The 24,151-nt window shown below is 32.1% G+C and overlaps 1 protein-coding gene across 6 annotated transcripts in view; it reads right to left on the bottom strand.

The window, feature by feature from the left end:
- RAPH1 (Ras association (RalGDS/AF-6) and pleckstrin homology domains 1) overlaps positions 1-24,151 on the bottom strand; it is a 94,465-nt gene that overhangs the window by 7,644 nt on the left and 62,670 nt on the right. For all 6 annotated transcript variants that reach the window (XM_031958246.1, XM_031958248.1, XM_031958249.1 and 3 more), the window contains 6 exons: positions 23,508-23,667; positions 17,125-17,246; positions 13,811-13,876; positions 11,766-11,909; positions 8,331-8,441; positions 2,830-2,928 (listed from right to left, as the gene is read on the bottom strand). In XM_031958246.1, coding sequence (XP_031814106.1) covers positions 2,830-2,928; positions 8,331-8,441; positions 11,766-11,909; positions 13,811-13,876; positions 17,125-17,246; positions 23,508-23,667 — 702 coding nt within the window. The remainder of the gene's footprint in view (positions 1-2,829; positions 2,929-8,330; positions 8,442-11,765; positions 11,910-13,810; positions 13,877-17,124; positions 17,247-23,507; positions 23,668-24,151) is intronic.

Genomic DNA, 24,151 nt, shown 5'->3' with positions numbered 1-24,151 from the left:
CCTTCTACTTCAAGTATTTTCCAGATAACACCTCTCCCGGGAGCTCCATGAAGGCAAGGACCAGATCTTTGTCATTCTTGGTAAGTTCACAATTTAGTATAGGACCTGTCAAATAGTAATGCTTAATAAATGCTTGCTGATTTAACAGAATAACTGAAGGATAAGGAATGGGTAGTGAAAGAGGCCAATTGGTGTATAGTACTGGAAACTTTCAAATTGAAACTGAAGAAAATTAAATTTAATGGGTTCTCAAATTATTGAGAAGTGACAATCTGTTCCCAAAATTTTAACCAGGTACTTAGGATTGAGGTGTAAATATCCATGTGGCTACTAATAACTGGATTTCTCCAACCTCTGGAATATGTGAAAAAAATGCTCCAAATAACTATTACCAAAAAATAAAATAAAGCAACACTGAGATTCTATCACATATCCTTCAGAATAAGCAAAGATGACAAAAATGTAAAATTATAATTGTTAGAGAGGTTGTGGAAAACAAATACACTGGTGTACAGCTGGAGATAGGAATTGACTCTGGCATTTTGGAAAATAATTTAGACCTCTGCCCCCAAAGTCACTGAACATATCCTTTGACTTGGTAATACTGATGCCATTACTACTAGGTCTATTCCCTATTGAGATCAAGCTTTATAGCAGCTCTTTTATGTATGTGACAAAAAAAACTAGATGCTAAGAGGGTAACCATCAATTAAGAGAATGAACAAATTATGATATGAATACAATGATTGTGCTATAGGAAATGAAGAACAGGCTGGTTTCAAAGAAATCTGCAAAGACATGCATGGATTGACAAAGAACTTTGAAAGGATTAATTAACTCTGATCAATTTAATGTATAACCAGGATTCTAAAAGTTCCAATTATGGACTGAGAGAGATGTAATGGGCTTAAAATGCAGAAAGACACATTTTTTGGACATGGATCTGGCTCGTGCTAACAGGGAGCCAACAGATTGCTGAAACAGAAATGATGGCTCCCCTAAGGAGGAAGTGATCATTCCCTTTGAGAGTTTGTGAAAGAGAAAAAAATCTGGGACATAATATATCCGAAAAGCTGAGAAAGGAGATTTAAGGGGGTTCACAGGAAAAAGAAAAGGTAGGATCTCTTGAACTAAAAACTAAAATGAGAAATCAACCCAAGAATGAAATTCTGAAGACATAGAAGGAAACAAGATCCTTAATGGAAACTTAAAATATAATTTGTCTAAAGAGTCAAGCAACTATTAAGTGCTAGGAATACAAATACAAGCAAAAATAAAAACACAAACCAAGAAATAAGAAAGGGAGAGAGGAGAAAGGCCTGGACTAGGACATGGTTGAAAAAATTCAAAGAAGAATGAAAACCGGCCTGGACACTTTACTTAAAAAGGAGGCAGAATTAATCAATTAAAAGAAGGAAGCTCTGCTGTGAGAAGGCCAGGAGGCCTATGTAAAATTACACAGGGAGTAGAGTATTCTGGTAGGATGAGGGCAATTCTGGAGAATCAGAGTGAGAGCCTAGTATAGATAGACATATAAGCAACTTACCAACTACTTCTATTTTAAAAGGAATGTACAGATGAAAGGCCAGATTTAACAGAGGGAGAATATCTGAGCCACATATAATCTATGAAATCAGTGTATGTATGTACTGTGAAAGCTCAGAAGATACTGTGGCTGGACAGGGAAGCTTTTAAATTGCTCTAAGATTCTTATGTTTTAGAAAATGTGCCAGCCTATATTGGTAAAGGGAATCTTGTTCACCTAAGGATTCACTGTACCAATGAAACCACAGGTCCATCCCTCTCCTCTACTGAAAGGAAAAGGAGAATTAAAAAACAAGATAGATGGGAGGACTTGCCTATAGAGAAAAGGCAGAACAATTTTTACTTTACTTCTGTTTTCTCTGACCAGAAGAATGACTTAACAAGGAGTTGATATTCAAGATAAGTAAGCAGATAATAAGTTAGCATCTAAGTTGTCTTTAATGAATTCAAGTTACTTAGCCCAAATGAACTACATCCACAATTAATGAAAAACTACACTCAGTAAAAAAAAAAAAGATCACAGAAAATGGGAGAGATACTACAGATTGGAGAAAGACAAATATCCAGATTCTCCCACAGTTAATGTGAGAATTTACTTTATAAATATATATATTTTTTCTTTGTTAAAGAAATTTTCTTTTCTTAATGAGGGGAAGTTGGAAGGAGAGAAAGTGGATCTTTGTGTGGAAAAAAAAAAATAATTAAAAAATGGTGGAGAATAGTGTCTGTCAATTTATAGACCAGTAAGTTTGATTTTGATTCCTAGGACATTCCAGATCTGATCATCTAGCTGTTGTTCATTTATACTGCACACATCTGACCATGTCATTCCAGCAACCCAAAAACCTTCAGCTGATTTTCTGACTGTAAGATAAAGTATAAACTTCCAGCCTACCTTTCTAAGCTTATTTCCTACTACTTTCTTCTTGTTGCATATTATCCAAATTGGATGATTCCCCAGTTTGTCTTACTTTCTCTTGACTCCATGAATACCATTCTTGCATCAGCAACATACTTCCTTTCTACTTCTATCTACTGAAATCTGTTTTTAAAGCTTAGCTCATTTTGCTATTTCCTCCAGTTAGCCTTTTCTGATTACCACCACCTCTCCCCACTCCCATTACATAATAAGAAAATGATGTCTCCCCAAGAGCAGAAAGTCTGTTTTTCAGTTTTGCATTCCTAGCATCTAGCACAAACAATATAGTGTGTCCATAATGGGCACTTGATAAATATTTGCTGAATTGCATAAGAACCCATCAGAAATGTTAAAGGAAATCTTGCCTTTGCAATCCGGATGCCATTTACCCATTGATGCAGAGTTCTAACATCATCACAACAAAGATACTTGATATACTGAGATTTCTTTTGGATCTGTGGGTGCTGGAGTAAAAAGAAAATATTGAAAAGGAAATTTCAAATGTAACTTCAAGATAACAGAAGCAAATCCTGAAACAAAAATTAAGGTCACCTTGACAACAGTTAGAACAATTAGGTAATTTCTTTAAAATCTTGTGTTTACTCTTGGAATAGGATATATGAATTAGGGTTAACCTAATAAATGAAGTGGATATATTCTGGGGCATTTCCAGAAAATCTTTTGTATATATCTATTCTGCAGAATAACAAAATATCTTATAGAAGAAACAAAACCAATTTCAATTTCAACCTATGAAAATTAGGAAAGGGAAAAAGAATAGTTTTTTCTGTGAACCAAACTGTATAAATAAACCAAGACAATAAGAGATTGCTTAGTATGAGTAAATAGTAAAATTTTTAATGCCCATTTAAAAATATACTTCATTGCTACTATTCTGTTCCCTTTGTCAAAAGTGTGTATTGCAGAAACATTATTTCCATGTGATGTTAGAACAATGAAGAGAAAACAAGGATGGACAGATCTGGATGGTTGCAATCTAATGATATAAAACATCTTTTCTAAACAATTTATTTTGTTTAGAATTGTTTATTTTGACACAACAAAATTTCATCTCTGTTCTGGATGAAATTAATTCAAAGTTAGGGACTGTACTTGTGATTTCACTGATATAGAGAACACTGGGATAGGAAAAGTCCTTCTAAACTAAGTAGGTCAAACACCTTCTGTGCAGAAATATATGTTATACTAATGCTTATGTAGGTTATATCTCTAAAAGGAACTCTCTTGGGAAAGGGTGTAGGGCTGTGTATATGTGTGTATAAATATTTAAAGAGAGACAGAAGTTTCAGAGTGTCATAAAGGACAGCCAGCCAGCCTCAAAACCAGGAAGACCTTGGTATAAGCCTTGCCTCTCTTCACACTGGCAATATAGTCTCAACTCTTAGTGCTTTAGACAGCTGTCTTAGGTTATTTTGAAAGAAGGTGCTAATTTGCACTGAGTTTACCCACCTAGCAAGTTTCCCTATACTAATGAAATCATAGTAATTTACCAATTACTTTTATAGTGAAAGTTATCGTTAGGCTTATAAGTTAGATTTTAAGGAACAAGGCAGCCGCACAATGGTCATTAATTGTTTAGAAAAGATGTTTTATATCATTAGATTGCAACCATCCAGATCTGTCCATCCTTTGCAACTCTTTCCCATATTTTCTCATGAGTTTGCTACCTGTATTAGAGACTTGCTTCATTTCTTTTCTCAGTGCAAGCTCACCAGGGGATCACTGCCACCCTGTGCCATGTAACTTGACCCTAGTTTCTTCTCACCATTTAATTCCTTGATGATAGTCATTTATTCCTTGTTCCCTTCAGTTTCTCACTGACTAGTTATTGTGGCTTGCTCATATCCACTATGCCTCATCAATTGCTTTTTTTTGTGATATTACTGTATAATTCTTGGAGACAGTTTTCACTTTTCTTGCCATATGCCACCACCAGCAGATATAGTATTAAAAAAGAACTGCTGATGTTCTTCAGGGCTCCAGCCCACTGCACTCCTGTGTCCAACTCTGGCCCAATTCCTTGGCCATGCTAAAACCATAGGGATGGTTTTAATAAAAGAGATTTGATTAAGTTTTCTAAAATTCCACTTACTGCTTTAAGTTGGTGATTTTATAATTATTTAGTTGCTTTAACTTGGTAATTTTATGATGCTAAAAAGTTCTCTTATGATTTTTATGATGATTTGTAAGAACACAGGAATACCTTAGACATGTTTAACAATTCATGTCTCAAAATTCTGGAGTGCTTTAAGGTTGCAAAACATTTCTTTTTAACAATCCTGCATATTAGATGTTCATTTATAGAGTGAGAGAAAAATCAGCAAATTCACTAGCTGCATTTGATTAAATTTCTAGCCTCAAAGCTAAATATTTAAAAACAAACTTCTATCATGATCAAAGTTGAAAGTATATGCTCCACATAGGCAGTATGGTAAAGTGGAAAGAAAGAACTGGCCTTGGAGTAAGGCAGTATCTGGACTCCAGTCTTTCCTCAAACAACTCATAGTCGTATACAGAAACTTATTATTAGAAGAGACCCTCAGTGTTCATCTGAACAAGAATCTATATAAAACATATCTAACAAATGGCCATCCATTCATTGCTTGAATGTCTCTAGTAAGGGGAGCCCACTACTTCATATAATGACTCATTCCATTTTGGTTAGTTCTAATTGATAGCAAATTTTCCCATATACCAAACCTAAATTTCCCTATTTGCAACTTTTCTCTTTTGGCTCAAAATCTGCCCTCCAAGGACAAAGAGAAAAAAAAATGTAATTTCTCTTCTGAGAAAGGGCCCTAACTGGAAGAGAGTTATCATGTTCTCCTCACCTTGTCTGCTATGCTATTTCTTTTCAGACAATTTCCCATTCCTTCAACAGATTAACATTAATTCCAATCATCCTGATTATCAGTAGTCTTCCTAAATTATGCTTAACATATCCATTCAATCAGTTCTAAATCTACTATCATGGAATATCATCATATAGACTACAGATCTCCATTTCCGCCCCACCAAAATAGCATGAGAGCTTTCTGAATGCTTTGCTAAAATCTAGATAAATTATATCTATAACATCTCTTGATCTATTTTAGCAAAGCTTTCCAAAAAAGAAAAGGAAATGGTTAGTGTGTCACAAGTTGTTCTGAGTGAAACCATAGTTCACTGGTTAACATCAGCTGTACAAGAGATATCCTCAGTACTGTTTATGGTTCAGAGGAAATCACATTGTTCTTAGCTTCTCCTAAACTTTTTTCAAACAAGGATAAAAGTAGATTAAAATGAATGTGAAGGTCAATCTTGGGGGAGGAGAAAAAAAAAGCCACAAAAAGACAGCCAGTAAGAGTATGAAATGTGTGGAAGGTCATTGGGTCAGTTATAAATACTTTACACTTAATAATGATTGAAAAATTTTTATGTATCTTTCTCCACTAAAAAACAAACCACACACATCTTCATCTCATTTTAAATATAACACGGATTGGAAGAATCACCTAGTAAAAGAATTAGGATACAAAATAATTTTTGATAAGCTTTTTCTAAAATCAGACTTAAGTCACTATTTTCCTTTTCTTTGTCTTTTGCCTAAAATTTCATTTAAATAGACAATTCCATTGAATAAATCAACAGCTTTACATGTGGTGCTATAAAATCACAATTCTAAATTAGACAATCAAAGATAATTATAGAGCCATCAATAACCCCCCCTCAATACTTTGAAAGCATTTGTAACTAAAAATAGTTTCTTTGAATTTTAAAAATGGTTCGTACATAAACCTATCATATATTATTACATCTATGGCTTCAATATATATTACATTTCTTTTACTAGTGATACTTCAGGTTTCATGTTCATACTCTTCTCAAAAATGTTAATCATTCTTGCTTTCCTACACATCATGTCTAATAAAATGAACTTTTGTTTTTCATTTGAGAAACTGATATTTTGTGTTAACTAGATTCATTATTTTTGCAGAAATTATTGTGATTTTTCCTTTTAAAAGCAAATAGACTGATTTCTCCTTAATCTTTACTTGTCATTTAACATATAAACAGTGTATATAGATGTATCATGAAGACTAAACATAACCAGTGCCTACAGTATAGAAAAATTAGCAAACTCAGAAATCAGAATAATTTTCTCTTAAGTTTACTTACAACTAGTGTTGACAACCTGATTTACTTAATTCAAATGCTGCCAACTTGATTCAATACAATTTTACTGAACTGAATTTCCATGAAGGTACCAATGAGATTTGGAAAGGCTATGAAAAAGATAATCTAAGCTAGTCCTGATCCTTTCTGTTACTTACCAAAAAAAGTCTTTTTCAATAATTCAATTCAATTCGATTCAATTGAATTCAATTATTCAATAATTTCAATAATTTGGTAGACAATGATGGTGGTGGTGGTGGTGGTAGTGATGGTAGTAGTGGTGGTGGTAGTAGTAGTAGTGGTGAGTGTTCAGAGTGTGGGTTAAGAAGTGAAGAGCTGTGATTTTGTTTCTAAACATTCAATATATGTAATTTGAAACTTGCTATTTCTCAGTATTCCTCACCATACTATCTTGCTGTCTAGAGCTCATACTCCATCTCTCCTGCTTTTTAAATTTTTTCCTCTCTCTCCAAAGCAGGGAAGAAAAAAAATATTTATTTGGGAGATATCAGGGAAAAGGATCAATTAGGTACAAGATACAAGAAGGATAGATATAGCTTCTTGGATTTTAGTACTAGTCTGTGGAACTAAAAGTTTAAGAACCATTGTCTTGGGTGTTCTAGTGATTTACTACAAGTATCCATGATACAGTAAATACACATATGGCTGAGGAGTGAATCATATTTTCCCTTTTTGATAAACTGGTAGTAGTGAATAGGGAAGGAGAGTAGGAAAAAAACACCCATACACAAAATGAAATGATAAGGGAGAAACTGATGATTTTTAAAAAGAAGGGCAGATTGTATTGGTAATTTAGAGGTAAAAATTCTTAACTTTAAGGCTGCCAAAAAACAGACTATTGTAATCCACCTTTTGCAAATGAAGGCTTAGAATGGATAAATGTCTTGCCCAGGGGATCAAGCTTTTAATCACCTGAAGTAGAATCTGAAACTGATTCTAAATATCCTTATGGATGATATATCTTTGCTTCATTTGTAAATATAATCAGTTTAATTTTATCTTGATAAATAAAAATGACAGCTACATAGTATATTTTTAAAGTTGCTTTAATTAAATTTATTCAAAATATATATTAATTTCTTCCCTCTCTCTAATGTGAAGGAGTAATTGGATTGGAAAACTTCATGGAGAAAACTGGCTAAAGTAAAACACCACAAAAAATTCAGAAGTAGGGCACAATAATGGAATTGGTGGGAATGATTTACTTTAATGTTATTCCTGCAGTGGATCAAAGTGGAGTGAAGCTTAACTGAGACGATGGTGCCCTCTGATGGTTCCCTTTAGTAAAGAACACCAGCTAAATGGGAAAAAAAATTCTCAGGAGCTGAACTGAATTTTTGTCCCACATAATGGACTAATTTTAATTTTTTAAAGACAAATATGTATTTTAGATAACAAGAAATAAGAGTAAATTGTCTTATACATAATAGAATATAATGCTGAAATGTCAGTATCCATTTATATTACTAAAATTTTAGTTTTGGTATAACACACAATTCTTACTGTTGTTACCTTTATTATTTTTCTTTTGCTTCTTTTAAACTAAAGTAAAGTATTATTTCAGATAAAGACAGTTTGGGTGCTTATATCACTAAGATAATATTATAGATAATCCTATCTACTATGCAACTTTAATAAGAAATTCTTAAGAAATTATCAACTAAGTTACCTTCAGGACCAAGCAATAGTCTGTAGGTGCTTTGTATTTGTTCCGATAATCTTGTCCATAGTAAACATTGACATGATCCAGCTGAAGAAAGCATACAAGGTCCCGAGAAACCTAATATACAAACAAAAGTCAGCAACAATCTATACAGTACTTCCTAACTAGGGGTATATACTAAAGCCAGGCTTATTCGATGTTCTTCTTGGTATACAATCATTGGTAAGTTCATTTAACTCCATCTTCAAAGACTACATACATCTCTAGCCCTTCTCTCTCATTTGCTGCCTTGCCCCATATTTTCAACTGTCTACAATATTTTTTCATTCTACTACATTAATCAGACTGAGTTTATAATTTTCCCCTTGAAACTAGCTTCTTTCTCCAGTTATCCTCAGTTCTAACAGCAGTATCATTAATTGCCTGATCTAAAAGTATAAAAAGCCTGATGTTTTCATTCTCCTCTCTCCTTCATGACACCTATCTATCACCAAACATCTATAGTTAGTTACAGCATTTTAGAACTGAAGGGACTTCAACACACACAGAACCCAATATATATAAAAATATGTGAAATATGTATTTTAAAAATCCCCTTTTCATAACATCTTGAAAAATATTTATTTACTTTTTTTTGCTTCTTAAAGGAAATTCAATTTTAAAAAGTATAGTTAGGTTAAAAATTACAGATATGTAGGGTTTTTTGTTTTTTGTTTTTTTGAGGAGGGTATTTAAAAAAAAATACAGCATGTTAAAAGAGGTTTGCATTATGCATGAAGGAATTTCCTAATATTATATTTCTATGGATCCTATATATCCCATGTGGATTTTCAGATGTTTAACAAGGATTCAGTACTGAATACAGTACTACATTCTTTATATCCTTATGTCCTTTCTCCAGCATGAGCACAATAAGGTCAGTAAGAATAGGGAACTAAGCTAAACTTATAAAAATAAGAACCATTCCCCAACTGATAAGTCAAAGGATATAAATAGTTTTCAGAAGATATCAGAATTATCTATTGTCATATTAAGGTGTTCTAGCAGTACTAGATCTTAAACTGTATTATAAAAGAGAAGTAAATTATAAATTGGGGCAGCTAGGTGGCACAGTGCATAGAACATTAGCCCTGGAGTCAGGACTGGAATTCAAATCTGGGTTAAAACCCTTATAAACTGTTTGATCCTTGGCAAGTCACTCAATCTTGATTGCTTCCCCCGCAAACCCCCACCAAAACAACAACAGCAGCAATCTGTATTGGCTAAGAAAGTGGTGGATCAGTATAGATTAGGTACACAACAAACAGCAGTAAATGATCCAATAGCAATTTAGTGTTTTATAAACCCAAAAATCCAAGTTTTTAGGACAAGAACTTAATCATTTCACAAAAATTGCTGGTAAAACTAACACAATTTGACAAAATCCAGATAAAGACTGACATATTATATACACCATTTACCAAGATCAGGTCAAAATGGATACACATCAAAACAAATTAGGGAGCAAGGAATATTTTACCAGTCAGATCTATGGATAAGGGAAGAACATCCACTCTTTGGGAAGTTCATACACTAACCTTAAATCTGTATCTTTATAACTTCTACCTACTACCTCTACTTCTACCTTCTAGAACCAAGCTGAATGAGCTTTCACTATATTTATTTCACTTTTGATCTTGTCAATGTCCTTCTTAAAATGCATATATCTAGAATGGAACACAATACTCTAAAAGTCGTCTGACCTGTGCGATTTATGGATAGAAAAAGAATTCATGAGCAAATGAGATAGAAATTTACAAGTAAGTGAATAATTTTAATTATGAAAAATGAAAAAAGTTTTGCATAAACAAAAACTAGTGTAGCTAAAATTAGAAAAAAAAGGACAGGAAATGGGAGGGAGGGCAGGAGGGGAGAGAGAGTCAAATTTACAAGAATAAGAGTCATCCTCCTACTGATAAATAGTCAAAGGTTATGAAGAAACAATTTTCAGAGGAAGAAATCTAACTTACTAATAGCCAAAAGAAAAAAAATATTCTAAATCACTAATAAGTAGAGAAATGCAAATTAAAATAACTCTGAGATACTACCTCACACTCATCAGATTGGCAGAGATAAGAAAAGAGGAAAATGACAAATGTCAAAATAGTAATTATGGGTAGTTCATATTTCTGAAATGTACACTCACTTCACCATATCTCTTTAGTGGATTGGTGAGACAGTGTAATCCAGATTTATGAGAAATATAACAAATTTTATGACATGTATTTTCATGAATATATTGCTATCTGTGGTAGCAGTTCCTTTTGCTTCCCTATTAAGTAAATGGTGATGTTTAAGGTCTAAAATTATCATTAAGGTGAATAGTTGGTATTATATCAATATCTAATATTCAGCTATATGCTTTCTAATTATATTTGCATATAATAGTTGGGAGTTCACTTACCCAAACAAACTCAATGCCTGTTTAAAATTGAATTACAAAATGTTTCCTAAATTAGGAAAAAAGTTAAGGATTGGAGGTATACTCTATGCTCTCAGTTAGTTTGTGCCAATATAATAAAAATGAGAATTCTGACCAGGCTAATTTTCTTAATATGCAAAATACATGAAAACACTAATAATAAAAAAAGCAAATTAAAACAACTGGAAGATTTTACTCTAATCAATAAGATTGGATAAGATGATGGACAAAGACAGTTAATTTTGGGAGAACTGTGGAAAGGCAGACATACTAATACTATTGGCTAGAAACTGGGCTAACTGTGCTAAGAAAATTTAGAATTATATTAAGATAAATTATTAAACTGATCGTACACAGTGATTCCACAAAAGGTAACATATATAGGAACTTAGATAGAAAATAAAAAAGTTTAATATTGAACAAAATACTTAAAGCAATACTTTTTTTATGGTGAAAAAAACTAGAAAGAAAATGATTATTCATCAACAGAAAAATGCAGGAACAAACTGCTATTCATGAACATAATTAAAGGGAAATGTTTTATAGGAAACAATACACATAAAGCATTTGAAGAAACAAAGGAGTACATTTATGAGCTGATGCAAAGTGAAGAAAGCAGAAGCGAGCAAACAAAATACAATGGCTATTATAAATAAAAATAACATTAAAAAGCAGTTAAACTCAGATTAATTTCAGTGAAGAGTCTTGGTGCTTAAGCACAGATGATGAAACAAATTTCTCTCATATTTGCCCTGATGTGAGGGACTACGCGTGTAGCTTGTGTATTCTTGATAAGTAGTACTGGCTACTTCGTCAGTTTTATGTTTTTCTTTGTGACAAAGTATGGTGGAAAATGTCTTTGAAGTTAAAAAACAATACAGTACAATACAATACAATACAAAAACAAAACAAACAACCCACCAAATAACAAAAGCAATATCAATAAAAAAAATTAAACATTTTTACTATAAAGAACACACCTTTGCTTTTCCTTTAGGAACATAGTAGATACCAGAAGCTCGCAAAAGAAAATAGCGTTTTTTCCAGGACTTCTTGCCATCATCTTTCAGCCACAATACTCCTTCAAGTTCTGGGACTGTCACAGAACTCCCACAAAAACACTCCTGAAACAGAACAATGAATAAAGTAGAAAGGATTATAATTCTTAACTTGTCAAAATAAACTTATTCACATGATATAAGATGTTAGCATGAAACTGACTGTCTTTATTATATGTTGAAACCATGCTACCTGTACACACACACACACACACACACACACACACACACACACACACACACTGTGGAAGGAGCTTTAACCAAGTTCAATCTTCATATTATAGACCCTAAAAGTTAAATGATTTACTCAGGGTCAAATTGCTAGTATGTGAGGCAGAATTCTAACCAGATCATCTTGTCTCCATGTCTGGCACTACAGCTGTTTTGACTAATTTTTGTCAACATCTTCCTACCTATAAAATATCTCATGTAAATGATCATAAACACCAGTAGTTTTTTAATCCTTTTATACCTATGTCTCTGAAAAATTCAATCCCACAATTATAGTGTGTAAAGCAATTTGTAAACCTTCTAATTCAGGCATTTTTAATCTGGGGTTCATAGTTAAATTTCAAGACCTCTGTGAACTTGGATGGGAAAAATAGGTGTAAACCTTTGTTTTTTCATGTTATTATTTAGTTGTTTCAGTCTTCTCCAACTCTGTGACCTTATTTGGAGTTTTCTTGGGAAAGATACTAGAGTGATCTGCCCCTCTAGTGGCAAACTGAGGCAAACAGGATTAAGTGATTTGCTTAGGATAACACAAGTAGTAAATGTCAGACTGGATTTGAACTCAGGTCCTCCTGACTCCAGGCCACTCTATCTCCTGTATCACCTAAGCTGCTTTATTTTCATGAATCTTAGCATTTCCTTCTATTATTAAAAAACATTATTCTTAGAAGAGATCTTCTCAGCTGGTGAAGTCAAGTCGGTGAAACGACACAAAAAAAGTTAAGAACTTGTATTTGTATTTTAATTCTACTTTATTTATAGTTAAACAAAATGTGCCACTTAACAGAAACACTATACTACTTAAACATCTCAAAGATTAACCATTTGCAAAATACTTAGTTGTTGTGACAATTAGAAATAAATCTCTCAACAGAAAACCAAATACTGTATTGTAATTGCAATAAAATAGTTCCAGAAATTTAAATTAAAAAAAAAAGTTCAAATGGGTTATACTTTAAAAACTCTCCACTGTATATATTGTATAATACTATCAGACTTTCTATTAATCTACCTTGTTTAGATAAAAATCTATATTAGAAAAAAAATCTCTACTTTTGAAAAGGATGCTATGTAAAAAAAAAAAAAAAGAATATAAAGGAATATTACTGGACTATAATAAGGCTTTGCACCAAGTGATACTGGTAGAAGAATATTATACTCTGGTTATAATGATAAAAGTGAAAACAACTCTAAAAGGAAGTCAAATTCTAAGAAATCAAAATTGTCAATATTTTTGTCCCAGAAATCAGATGATCAAATATATTTCTCTTCTTTCTTTGGTGTAAATGTTGGTACTATTGATACAAGTGCAGAATGTTATATATACAGTCAGAAGGGTTGCTATATGAGTTGTTTTTGTTACAAATCCTTTGGTTACAAGGCAGAGTTCAGTAATGGGACAGGGGGAAAGTATGATGAAAATCCAAAAATAGCTGTGACATAAATATAAAAGTTATCAACAAAACTTACTCTTAAAAATAAAGTAAGTTCACAAAATTGGAAAATCATTTGCCTTTTAACTACCATGGTTAATACAAAGAATCATCAAAACAAAATTTCAACAATTAAAACACAATTTCTATTATAATCCTAGATACTAATCTGGCAAAAGACTGTTTTAATTTCTGAGAATAACAGATTCAAGTTGCAAAGCATATGTACTATTTACTATATTTATAACAACAGCTTTCCTATTATATTTTTGAAAATAACATTAAAAAAATTTACAATTATACCTCCAGCAGCACTTCTTTATTTCTGTCTGCCATCTCAGATGTTTCCTTTCTTCCTAGGAGATAGTTCTGAAAGAGAAAACAAAGACATTAAATTTAAGATCTAGTATAAAAGATAAATTTATGACCAAAAACCTGAAATTCTATATATTCCTTTGTCACACACATATTGCTGCCTCTTCTAAAAAAAATTGACCACTACCAGATGTCTACTATTGCTTTTCTTCCTCTCATCTATCTTTCTGTATTAGTTGCTTCTGAAATCTTCTCCCTTTTGTAACTGTATGGTAAACATTACATATAAATAAAAACTATGTTTTAGAATATCATATCACAATTAAACTTAAAAGATACAAATGAATAAAAAAATCCTTACATTTAAAGCAGTTGTTTTATACCTAAAAAACCAACTGATCCAGATTCCCCCAAAGTTAGTTTTTAACTTCCCTCCTTTGTTTTGAAAATGTTACTTTATATTTTTACATGTAAAAACAATTTTAAACATTTGCTTTTTATAATTTTTGAATTCTAAATTCCCTCTTCCCTCCTTGAGAAAGCAAGCATTTTGATTTGGATTACACATGTGTAGTTACGCAAAATGCATTTCCATATTAGCCATGTTGTAGAAGAAAATACAGATCAAAGGAAAAAAAGATTTAAAAAAAAAAAAAAAAGGTATGCTTTGATTTGCATTAGGTGGCCACCAGGTCATTCTCTGCATATGGATAGCATTTTTCATCACAGATCCCTTACAACTATCCTATATCAATGTTTTTCTGAGTATAGTTAAGTCACTCACAGCTGATCATCCTTACAATATTGCTGTTAATATGAACAATATTTTTCTGAATCACTTCACTTTGCATCAGTTAATATAAGACTTTGCAGGTTTTTTTTCTGAAAGCATCCTGCTTATCATTTCTTAGAACATGTATATTCCAACATAATTGTATATCAGCACTTATTCATTCCCCAAATGATGGATATCCCTTCAATTACCCAATTCTTCACCACCACAAAAAGAGCTGCTATAATTATTTTTGTACATATGCACTGTTTCCTTTTTCTTTAATCTCTTTGGGATTTTAGTGGTGGTATTGCTGAGTCAAGGAATATGCACAACTTATTAGTCCTTTGGACATGGTTTCAAAATTGCTATCCAAAAATGTGGATCTGCTGCTGCTCAATGTCCAACACTGCATTAAGCCCCATTTTTTCTACATCCCCTCCAAAATTTGTCATTTTCCTTTTCTGTCACCTTAGTCAATCTGATAGCTGGTGGGTGGTGCTTCAGAGTTGTTTTAATTTGTACATTTCTAACCAATTGTGGTTTAGAGAATTTTTTTATAATCATAGATGGTTTTGATTTCTTCTTCTGAAAACTGCCCATTCTTATTCTTTGACCATTCATCAATTGGGGAAGGACTATAGTTTCATAAATTTGACTTGGTTCTTTATGTTTGAGAAATGAGAAACTTGCTGTAAAAAATTTCTTGGCTGCATTGGTTTTATTTGTGCAAACTCTTTCTCATTTTATGTAATCTAAATTATCCATTTTACATCCCAAAATGTTCTTCTCTCTACTATCTTTTGTTTCCTTAAATATAGATCTAAAGTATTCCATGGTCCTTTAATTTACTTATGATATCACTCTTTATGTCTAAATCACATATCTTATCTTGGGATACAATATGAGACGCTTATACATAGTTTTCTGCCAAATTGCTTTCCAGTTTTTCCATCAATTTTTGGTACATGGTGAATTCTTTTCCCAAAGATCTTTCCCAAAGATAAAGATTCCCAAAGATAAAGATCTTTATGTTTATCAGATACTAGATTATTATGGTCATTTACTACTGTGTATCATGTACCTAATGTAGTCCACACTCTACCACTCTCAGAGTCTCAAGAACTTTAGAATTGATTGTATGGCATGGGACATGCTGGGACACTACCAACCAGCATGGCATGCTCCAATCAGACAAAGTGCAGTGCTCCTATGAGCAAAGTAGAATTGAATTAGTTCAGAAGAAATGTGAAATTCCTAAAGTTATAGAGTCCACCCAAATGTTCATAGGGACTGTTTGTGTATGGCTTGTGGCAGAGCATTCTGAGCTCATATTGGTCTGATCAGCCATAGTCAGACACACTGTAACATAGTGATGCCATTTTGGTCCTCTTCAAGAACAAAGGACAACAACCAATAACAATTTCTTAGCCAGTATCAAACTGTTTTGATAATTATTGCTTTGTAATATGTTTTGTAATAAGTTTTGATATCTGGTTGTGTTAGGCTAAATTCTGTTTTAAATACATATATATGTATATATGTGTGTGTGTGTGTGTGTGTATAGATATATATAAAACATAGAGTTATATATAACTCTAGCCTGCTTAGGGGTTCTGGGGGATGAAAGGGGAAAAAAAGAATAAAGTAAAAAATGCACAGCAGAGAACAAGATACCTACAAGAAAGCAAAGCTAGACAGTCATGAATATATAATCTCTTCTATCAAATATGCTTTTTGGAAATGGAAATGTATTGTTATACATTATGAGTCCTTCCTGATGTTCTGCTTTGTATTTTAAAAATATTCCTTTTCTGTCTTTGTCTATTTTGCTTTTTCTTGTTTTATTTTGTATTTAATTTTAAATAAATAAAAAAGTATCTTCTGCTAATAGCTTATTTAGTATAACTTTGATTAATGCCTAACTCTTACACATTATCATGTTCTGGGTGATAGGTTCACCAATTCTATGCTAATGGACTATAAATTCTGACTGGTCTTATCAAGCAGGAAGGGCTGTGGATATGGACCTGACAATAACTGTATTTGGTTGCAGAAGACCACTCTATGTAAGAATGAAAAAGTTCATCATTAGGCTGATGCCTAGGTCATCAATTTTTTTGGCTACTTACTCTCTTAGATTGGGAACCATACAAAAAACACATAAAAACAGTGGGTGGGCCAGATTTAGTTTACTGGTGATGGTTTTAAAGCCTAACAACATGCAATCACAACAAAAGGTTAAGCTTTCCCAATGTAAGCATCTTTACAATTATTTAATAAAAATATTAATTAGTAGAAATGATCCTTCTGTTGAAAAGTAGTAGCAACTTCTGTCATCAGATGGTTAAACACTTTTAAAGGCTAACATTTTGATTGTTAGGATATCTACACAAGCCAGAAAGCAAGTCATCCTATGGTGCTATATATATACTTGTCATCAAGTTGCCCATTTTTCAAAACAGTTATCTAATTAGGTCAAAATAGCAAATAAACTATATTTCAATCTTACAAGATTTTTCAAGCTTACCTGGGGGTTTTTGAAAAGTGCATATTTTTCTATACGTTCCACAAATATAAGCTTGTTTTGACTATCTCTTGTCCAGTTTAGAAGATTTTCAACTAAGTTTTCATGATCTTCAAAGATTCTCTCTGCCCAAATGACAAAGTTTTATTAGTACTTCATTGCTGTAACAATCTCAGAATGAAATTATTTTACATTATAGACTAGGATTCATTGAAGACTTCTGTTTGGGGAGTGTTATGATCTGAGCATTCTAATGCTAGATTCATTAGAAAGCTACTGTATCTAGAAGCTTTATATGGCTTACAAAACCCCTTAAACAAAGGGAGTGAAGGAAAAATTAAAGCAAAAACTGTGGGAACTGAATGAGCCATACTGACTGTATCTTATGACTCAATTCTAAAGCTATCTTAGTTCCCTTTCTACTCAATTATGGAATTAGTTCAATTTTTGTCTTGTAAGAAAGCTTTATTCAATTATGGAAATTATGATAAAACTTTATTGCATTGTTTGAACTTAGTCTTGTGTGGCTGGGAAGTTGGATTATTTCTAGCTGTTGCTTAGAGGCCTTTAACTAAGGACTTAGATTATGCTGACCAGAGACCCAAGTAGATTGAAAGACTGACACATAGAGTCTTCTCACAATTATATATCTTAAACAACCTGTATGTTTTATTTGAAAACTGGCCTTGTACTTGTTAATGATTTATTTTTTCCAAGTCTTTTAGACTGAATACAGATACTTGGGAGGAATAGGATTTCAGGGAATTGTACCTGTTCTTCCTTCCCCTCCCAATTTGGAAAATCCCTAATCTTTCCTCCAATTAGAAAGCAGATTACTTAGTTTTGTATCTTGGTTAATTGTCTTCTTTTAATTAACTGGCTTTATTTGATTGTTTTAATACAAAAAAATTGGTTCATTGTGTTCAGGGTCTTTGGACTGACTGGGAAGTCTAATGAACTGTTTATTATACTCGTTTCACTAATAAATTGTATAGGTCAGATTGTTTCCTCAGTGAATATTAATTATCCTCCCTAACACTGGGATTCAATGTGTAGACAAATCATTCAATAAATATTTAAATTATGCTATATGCAAGTCATTGTGGGAGGTAATAGAATGGAAATAGATTGAAAACATGATCAGGGATCTCTGTGTATCAAGTTGAAGAGCTTAGACTTTATTTGGTAAATATGGGGAAGGTTTTTGTTTTTGTAGGAATGTGGTGTTAAGATGTTCATGATGAAGATGAATTACTTATCTCTGCGTATTTGGCAGAGCAATGTAGTGTAGTGGAAAGAATGCTGAATTTGGACTCAAGAGGATCTAGTTTGAATTCCAGTTCTGCCTTTTACTGCTAAGTAAACTTTGGGCAGTCACTTAAACTTTTCAAACTTCAATTTCTTCATTTTTGGACTAAACTCACTTCTAGAGGAAAAAGGTTTTTCTAATTTTAAGCTCCTAAGATTTGGCAAGTGATGGGAATAAAGGAAAGTGAAAAAAAAACAAAACCAGGCACTTAGTTGACTGATGTCAACTTAGTCAAGTAAATACCTGGTGCCTACTAAAAAATTAGGGAAACCAGAATGTTTGGCTAATGTGAAATGAGACAAAGGAATAGTCAACAATTTATTAAATGAATTTGGATCACTATATAAAACAAAAGTAAACTAATTTTAATGAAACAATTATTATAATCTTAGATTCATTATAATCTTAATACGGGAGTGTTAAATTAATACAGATTTTAAGCCTGTCTTCAAAATGCTAATTCTTAAATACAAAAAAAGTTCCTAATTTTAAGTTGCAGAAACTGTAGATAAGCATAATAAAGGTATATAATAGCATACTATGAACAAATAAATAGTTATGAATAATGAAAAGGCATCTCATTCTAACTCTCAAACACTCTTGTCAGTTGGGTCTTCCCCCCTTAAAACATACTCACATAAAACAATTTTCATTGAAATTTTATGAAATTTTGTGGTGCCAGTGACAGCATAAATCATTACAGTGCACTGTGCTTGAAGCAAATGTTGCTACCTTAATGAAATAAATCATCATATATGATTAACAGAAGTAGCCAATTCTTACAGTATTAAAATAACTAAGTAATAAAATAAAATAACATCTCTGAACATCACATTCCTACAAAAACAAAATTAAAATAATTTAATAAATCTTCCAAGATAAATTTTTTAAGCTTGAAAAAAGAAAATAAGAAAATGTTATTAAATAAATAATAGTATCTTAAAGCAGTTGAAGGATAGACATAGAGGTATGATGGAAGAAGTCATTTAAAAATACTACCTAAAAAAGCTTTCCAAATTAAAGGCTTGTTTATGTATAGGGTATGAATACTTAATCTGTGATTCCTTCTAAGAGCAGAACCCATGTTTTTATTTCTAATAGCAACTTGATTTCTGGGTCAACAAAGGTATGTTAATATTGGTACTAATATTACTATGAGTACATCAAAATTTTATTTCAGAGGTACCAGTATTACCATTTTAAATAAAAACTTATTTCATATGATTTTGGATTTAAGTGGGACGCTAAGTCAAATGTATTCCCTTATCATCTTTGCCTCTTAGAATCCCTATTTTCATTTCAAATTTATCCCAAGCAGCATATTGTACATAAGGTTGTTCCTGATCCTCCAATTAGTACCTGCCTCCCTACCACAAAATCACTTTACATTAAAAAAAAATCTATATCTATATGTTTATACAATTATATGTTACCTTTCCTGCTAAAATACAAACTTCTTGAAGGCAAAGGCTTTTTCATTTTTGTCTTTGTATCTATCCCCACTGCCTACTCTTATATCTGATACATGGAAGATGCTTTAAAAGTTACTGACCAATTGATCTATCCTTAGAAAATTAGTAAATTATAACAATGACTTTAAATAATCCTATAATCCTCAACACTTATCACTCCTATACACAGAAAGAAAAAAGAGGATAATCAGAATTCCTCATCTAAATTAATTTCCAAAGGATACAAAGAAAAAAATCAATAGCTTTAACTAACAAATTTTAACTAGAACTATTTAAATGAAAACCTAAGGAGCTACTAGAGGGTATAAAAATATCTGAAGGGAAAAAATATCATTTTCCTGAAAATGAGTATTTACTTTGGAATATTTATTGATTCAGGGGCTACAGTAATAATAAAAGTTAATATTTATGCTGTATTTTAAATGTTTGTAAAGCAATCTTGTGAAATGGTTGTTATTTATGCCCATTTCTTAGATGAGGAAAAAGAGGCAGTAGTAACTCACACAGGTTCACAAGTTACTATTTGAGGCAAACTTTCATTCAAGTCTTCCTGACTTCTAAGTCTACTATGCCGTTTACACTGGACTTACATTACCCTCTTAAGAAGCTAAAGTAATTTTTGGTAAGCAATTTTATTCTTTGGTACCATATATTGAGGACTTCCTCCATTAAAATCATCAATAGCAGATCATCCATTTGGAGCTAGAAATATTGGGGTCATCTTGTCCCCCTAAGGAGGAAAGAGAGCTAGTGACATGTCCACGATCACCTAAGAACAACAGTGGTTTCTACACATGTTTTATCATTTGCCTTTTTAGAGCGCCTGATGTGGACCATCTTATTTCACTCTCCCCACCACCATGTAAGGTGGTGCTTGTATAACCTTTATTTTATTGCTGACAAGTAGCGTGGTTAGTTTGGCACTACAATGCTGAGGACCATCTGAGGCAGGATTCGAACCCGGGTCTTGGGAGATTCCAAGTGAACAATAGAACCAGAATTGGCAGGGTAACAGGGCTGGGAAGAACAGGAAGAGGGGGCACGTGTGCTGTGGCTTTGTAGAGTGTCTGCAACCGTGCTCAGGTGTCCAAAAGCTATGCTAAGGGGGCCCAAGCAGCAAAGACTTTGCACAGGAGCTGGGACAACTGTGTCAAGAAGATCCGCTCACTTATAGCTAAGTATATGTATATATAGCTAAATGACTGGTAGTCACTAAGTAATAAATGTTTTGGCCAAAGTAGTTCATGAAATATCGAAAGGAATATAATTTGTATTCACAAGAGACACGTCAATCCACTGGTAAGATTTTAAATCTTCCAGAATTTTAAAGCATTAAGATATGAGAAGTGCCCTACTGTGCCATACCCATCCACATTCTTATGGGAATATAGGAAACTGTCCTATAAAGACAGATTTCCACTCTGTGCTCAAATCATTCTATGTTTCCCAAACTACTATGGATCTGTTATCCATGAATTTACCTAAATCGTTTAAAAATCTATTTACCTATACTGTCTTTTGGGATTAAGAGCACAGTAGTTTTCTAATGTGAGATATTTTATAAAATCATTTATCATGAAAGTTAGAGGTTCCCTGGGGTGTATCTCTTAGCCTCAATTCCCAATCAGTGCAGCAATCCTTTATTCGACCACACATATTGTTGTTTTGTGGCTCCCCTGCTTTCAGAATGTCATGATATTGGTGCTCAACTTAATAATGACACTCAACCAACTTTAGCCTCACCATGGCTCAGAACTTCCAAATTTAAGAGACCCACCAGTCTCAGCCTTGCAATAGCAGGGTTATAAGCACGCACCACCATGTTAAGCTATATATTTTTAACACGCAGTCTGTTTTTGAATACATCTGTGACTAAGAGCTTATTGCATCCGGGGATAGTCTATTTCACTTTCTGGCAGATTTAATTGTTAAAACATTCTTCCTTATGTTTGAAACTGCTTTTGTCTTAAATACCCCTCTTTCAAAAGGATGCTCCCTTTTGCAAACGTACTGGTATCTGGTGAAGAAGTTTATTTACCTTTCATCCCAAACATTTTATGGTTTTATTTTCATAATAAATTATTTTGTATGTTATTAACATATTTCAAAACTATTAATTTTCCTTTGATTTAAAAAATACGAATAGTAATTTCTAAATGCCCTTCATTAAAATTAAAATATTTTTCAAAGGATTCATGATAGAAAGTTGGGATTATCAACATGAATACATTAATTTTTATGTCAGTGGAAAAAAAGGGAAAGCTGTTATTAATATTTATTTTTCAAATTTTCAGATGATTTGTAGTGCTAAATCATTTTATTTAAAATGATTCAATATGACGCAGTATTCAAGTTAAAAATCAAGTTTGAAATAATTAACTAATGAACTTAAATTATTTTGATAAAGAAATACTGGATTAGGAATCAGGAAATCTGGATCTTAGTTTCTGTTCCATTATGTCCCAGCTGTCAATTCACTAGTATACACCAATCTGGTCCTCATTTCTCTCTCTTCTATAAATTAAAAAAATCCTACCTTCTCATTGGGTTGTTTTGAAAACACATAAATAATCTTGGGAAAGTAAAAAAAAATTTACAAATAAAAAGTGGTACTATTATTATTGCTATTATTATAGCCCTTTTCTATATTTGGGAAAATTAAAACTAGAAAATGAAAAATCAGAGTGACATAAATGTATTATATAACTTTAAAATCCACATATTGTATCTGATTGGAAAAATTTATTTGTGTCTCTTCCTTGAACTACATAAAAGAAGCAAGAGGAATTTAGGAATATCATATATACATGGAGATGTACAAGTATACCTTGCTATGTTATTGTAACAGGAAATTTTTTATGACTATCACTTACTTTTAGATGAACTTTATGAACTCAAATATGCAAGGTTCAAAAAGCCATCTGAGTCAGTATTACCAGGATAAAATGTGTTGGTTAATCTTTGAATTTAAGAGTATTTGTTTAAGGAAAATTAGTTAATATTTTTGGAGATAGGTGAAAAATTTAAGAACACAATAGTTAGCAATAACAATAGAAATAAATCAAATAACAAAAAGTGAGATGAAATTAAATGCCATAATGCTATCAGAATAACTTTAGAAATCTAAAATTGTAATTAATACAAAACACTTTTTTTGATATAAGTTCCTTTTTATACTCTTAGTGGTGAATTTAACAATAAAGACTATTTGAAATTTATAGATTATAAGAAATTGCCTAAAAGTATTAAGAGGTCTTCTATTTATCATGGAAAAATCAGACATAAGCAACATAACCATAATTGTAGTAGGATAAAATAACTGGTCAACAGTACATACCAATTCAAAGAAAATATAGTACTTTTCATGCTTTGTTCTGTCCCCAATATAGCAAAGATATCAGTGAAATGATGTAGATTATAATCTTGTATTAATTATAATTTAACCAACAATCAGACAAATCAGATATTATAAACACAAGGAAAAAAAATCCAACTCGTGTAAAAATGACAACGAAATTTGTAACAAAAGGATTTAAAAAGTATACTTTTATAGACCATAAAGATCTTACAAAGATATAAAAGACTAGCACAACAAAATTACTAACCCATTTGTAATTCGGAGATAGTTTCTACTAGTGACCAGTCTAAACTATAGCCACAGTGTGATTTGTCCATCAAGTTATCCAATACTTGTCTCACTGTCTGCCTCTCATCTACCATCATTGTTTTGGAGCTGTCATCAGACATGTGGACTCTAATTACAAGCTGTAACAGATAAGAAAAAAAGTTAAAAAACAAAAAAATTATGAAAATAATTTTTAATCTAACTCATTCTTTACTATCCTACACAATCTCATTTGAGCTTCATAGTAATTCTATGATGTTTTATTATTCCTATTTTGTAGATGAGGAAATAAGTTTCAAAGAGCCTCAGGTCAAAATGAAAATGGTGGGGCAAAGATTAGTAGTTTTGTGATCAGCATTCTTTCTAAGGCTTTCTTAAAAAGAAACAACCCTTAAAATATCATAAACAAGAAAAACCTTTATTATTCTTTTTTCTTTATTGGCCTATCTACTTCCTAACATCGTCTGTTGTAGGGGGAAACAAGTAAGTGTGTGTGTGTGTGTAAAGCAGGCCTTTTCTATACAAAGAAAAAAGGCTACAAAGTTTAAAACAAGTTAGTAGGGTAAAAATCTTAAATGGATTCTTATAGTACTTGTATTTTTAAATTATTCTAAGATTTTTTAA

This window comes from Sarcophilus harrisii, chromosome 3, assembly GCF_902635505.1.
Source record: "Sarcophilus harrisii chromosome 3, mSarHar1.11, whole genome shotgun sequence".
NCBI lineage: Eukaryota > Metazoa > Chordata > Mammalia > Dasyuromorphia > Dasyuridae > Sarcophilus > Sarcophilus harrisii.
The sequence above is the reverse complement of the archived record's forward strand: the minus strand, read 5'-3'. Positions and strand labels throughout refer to the sequence as shown.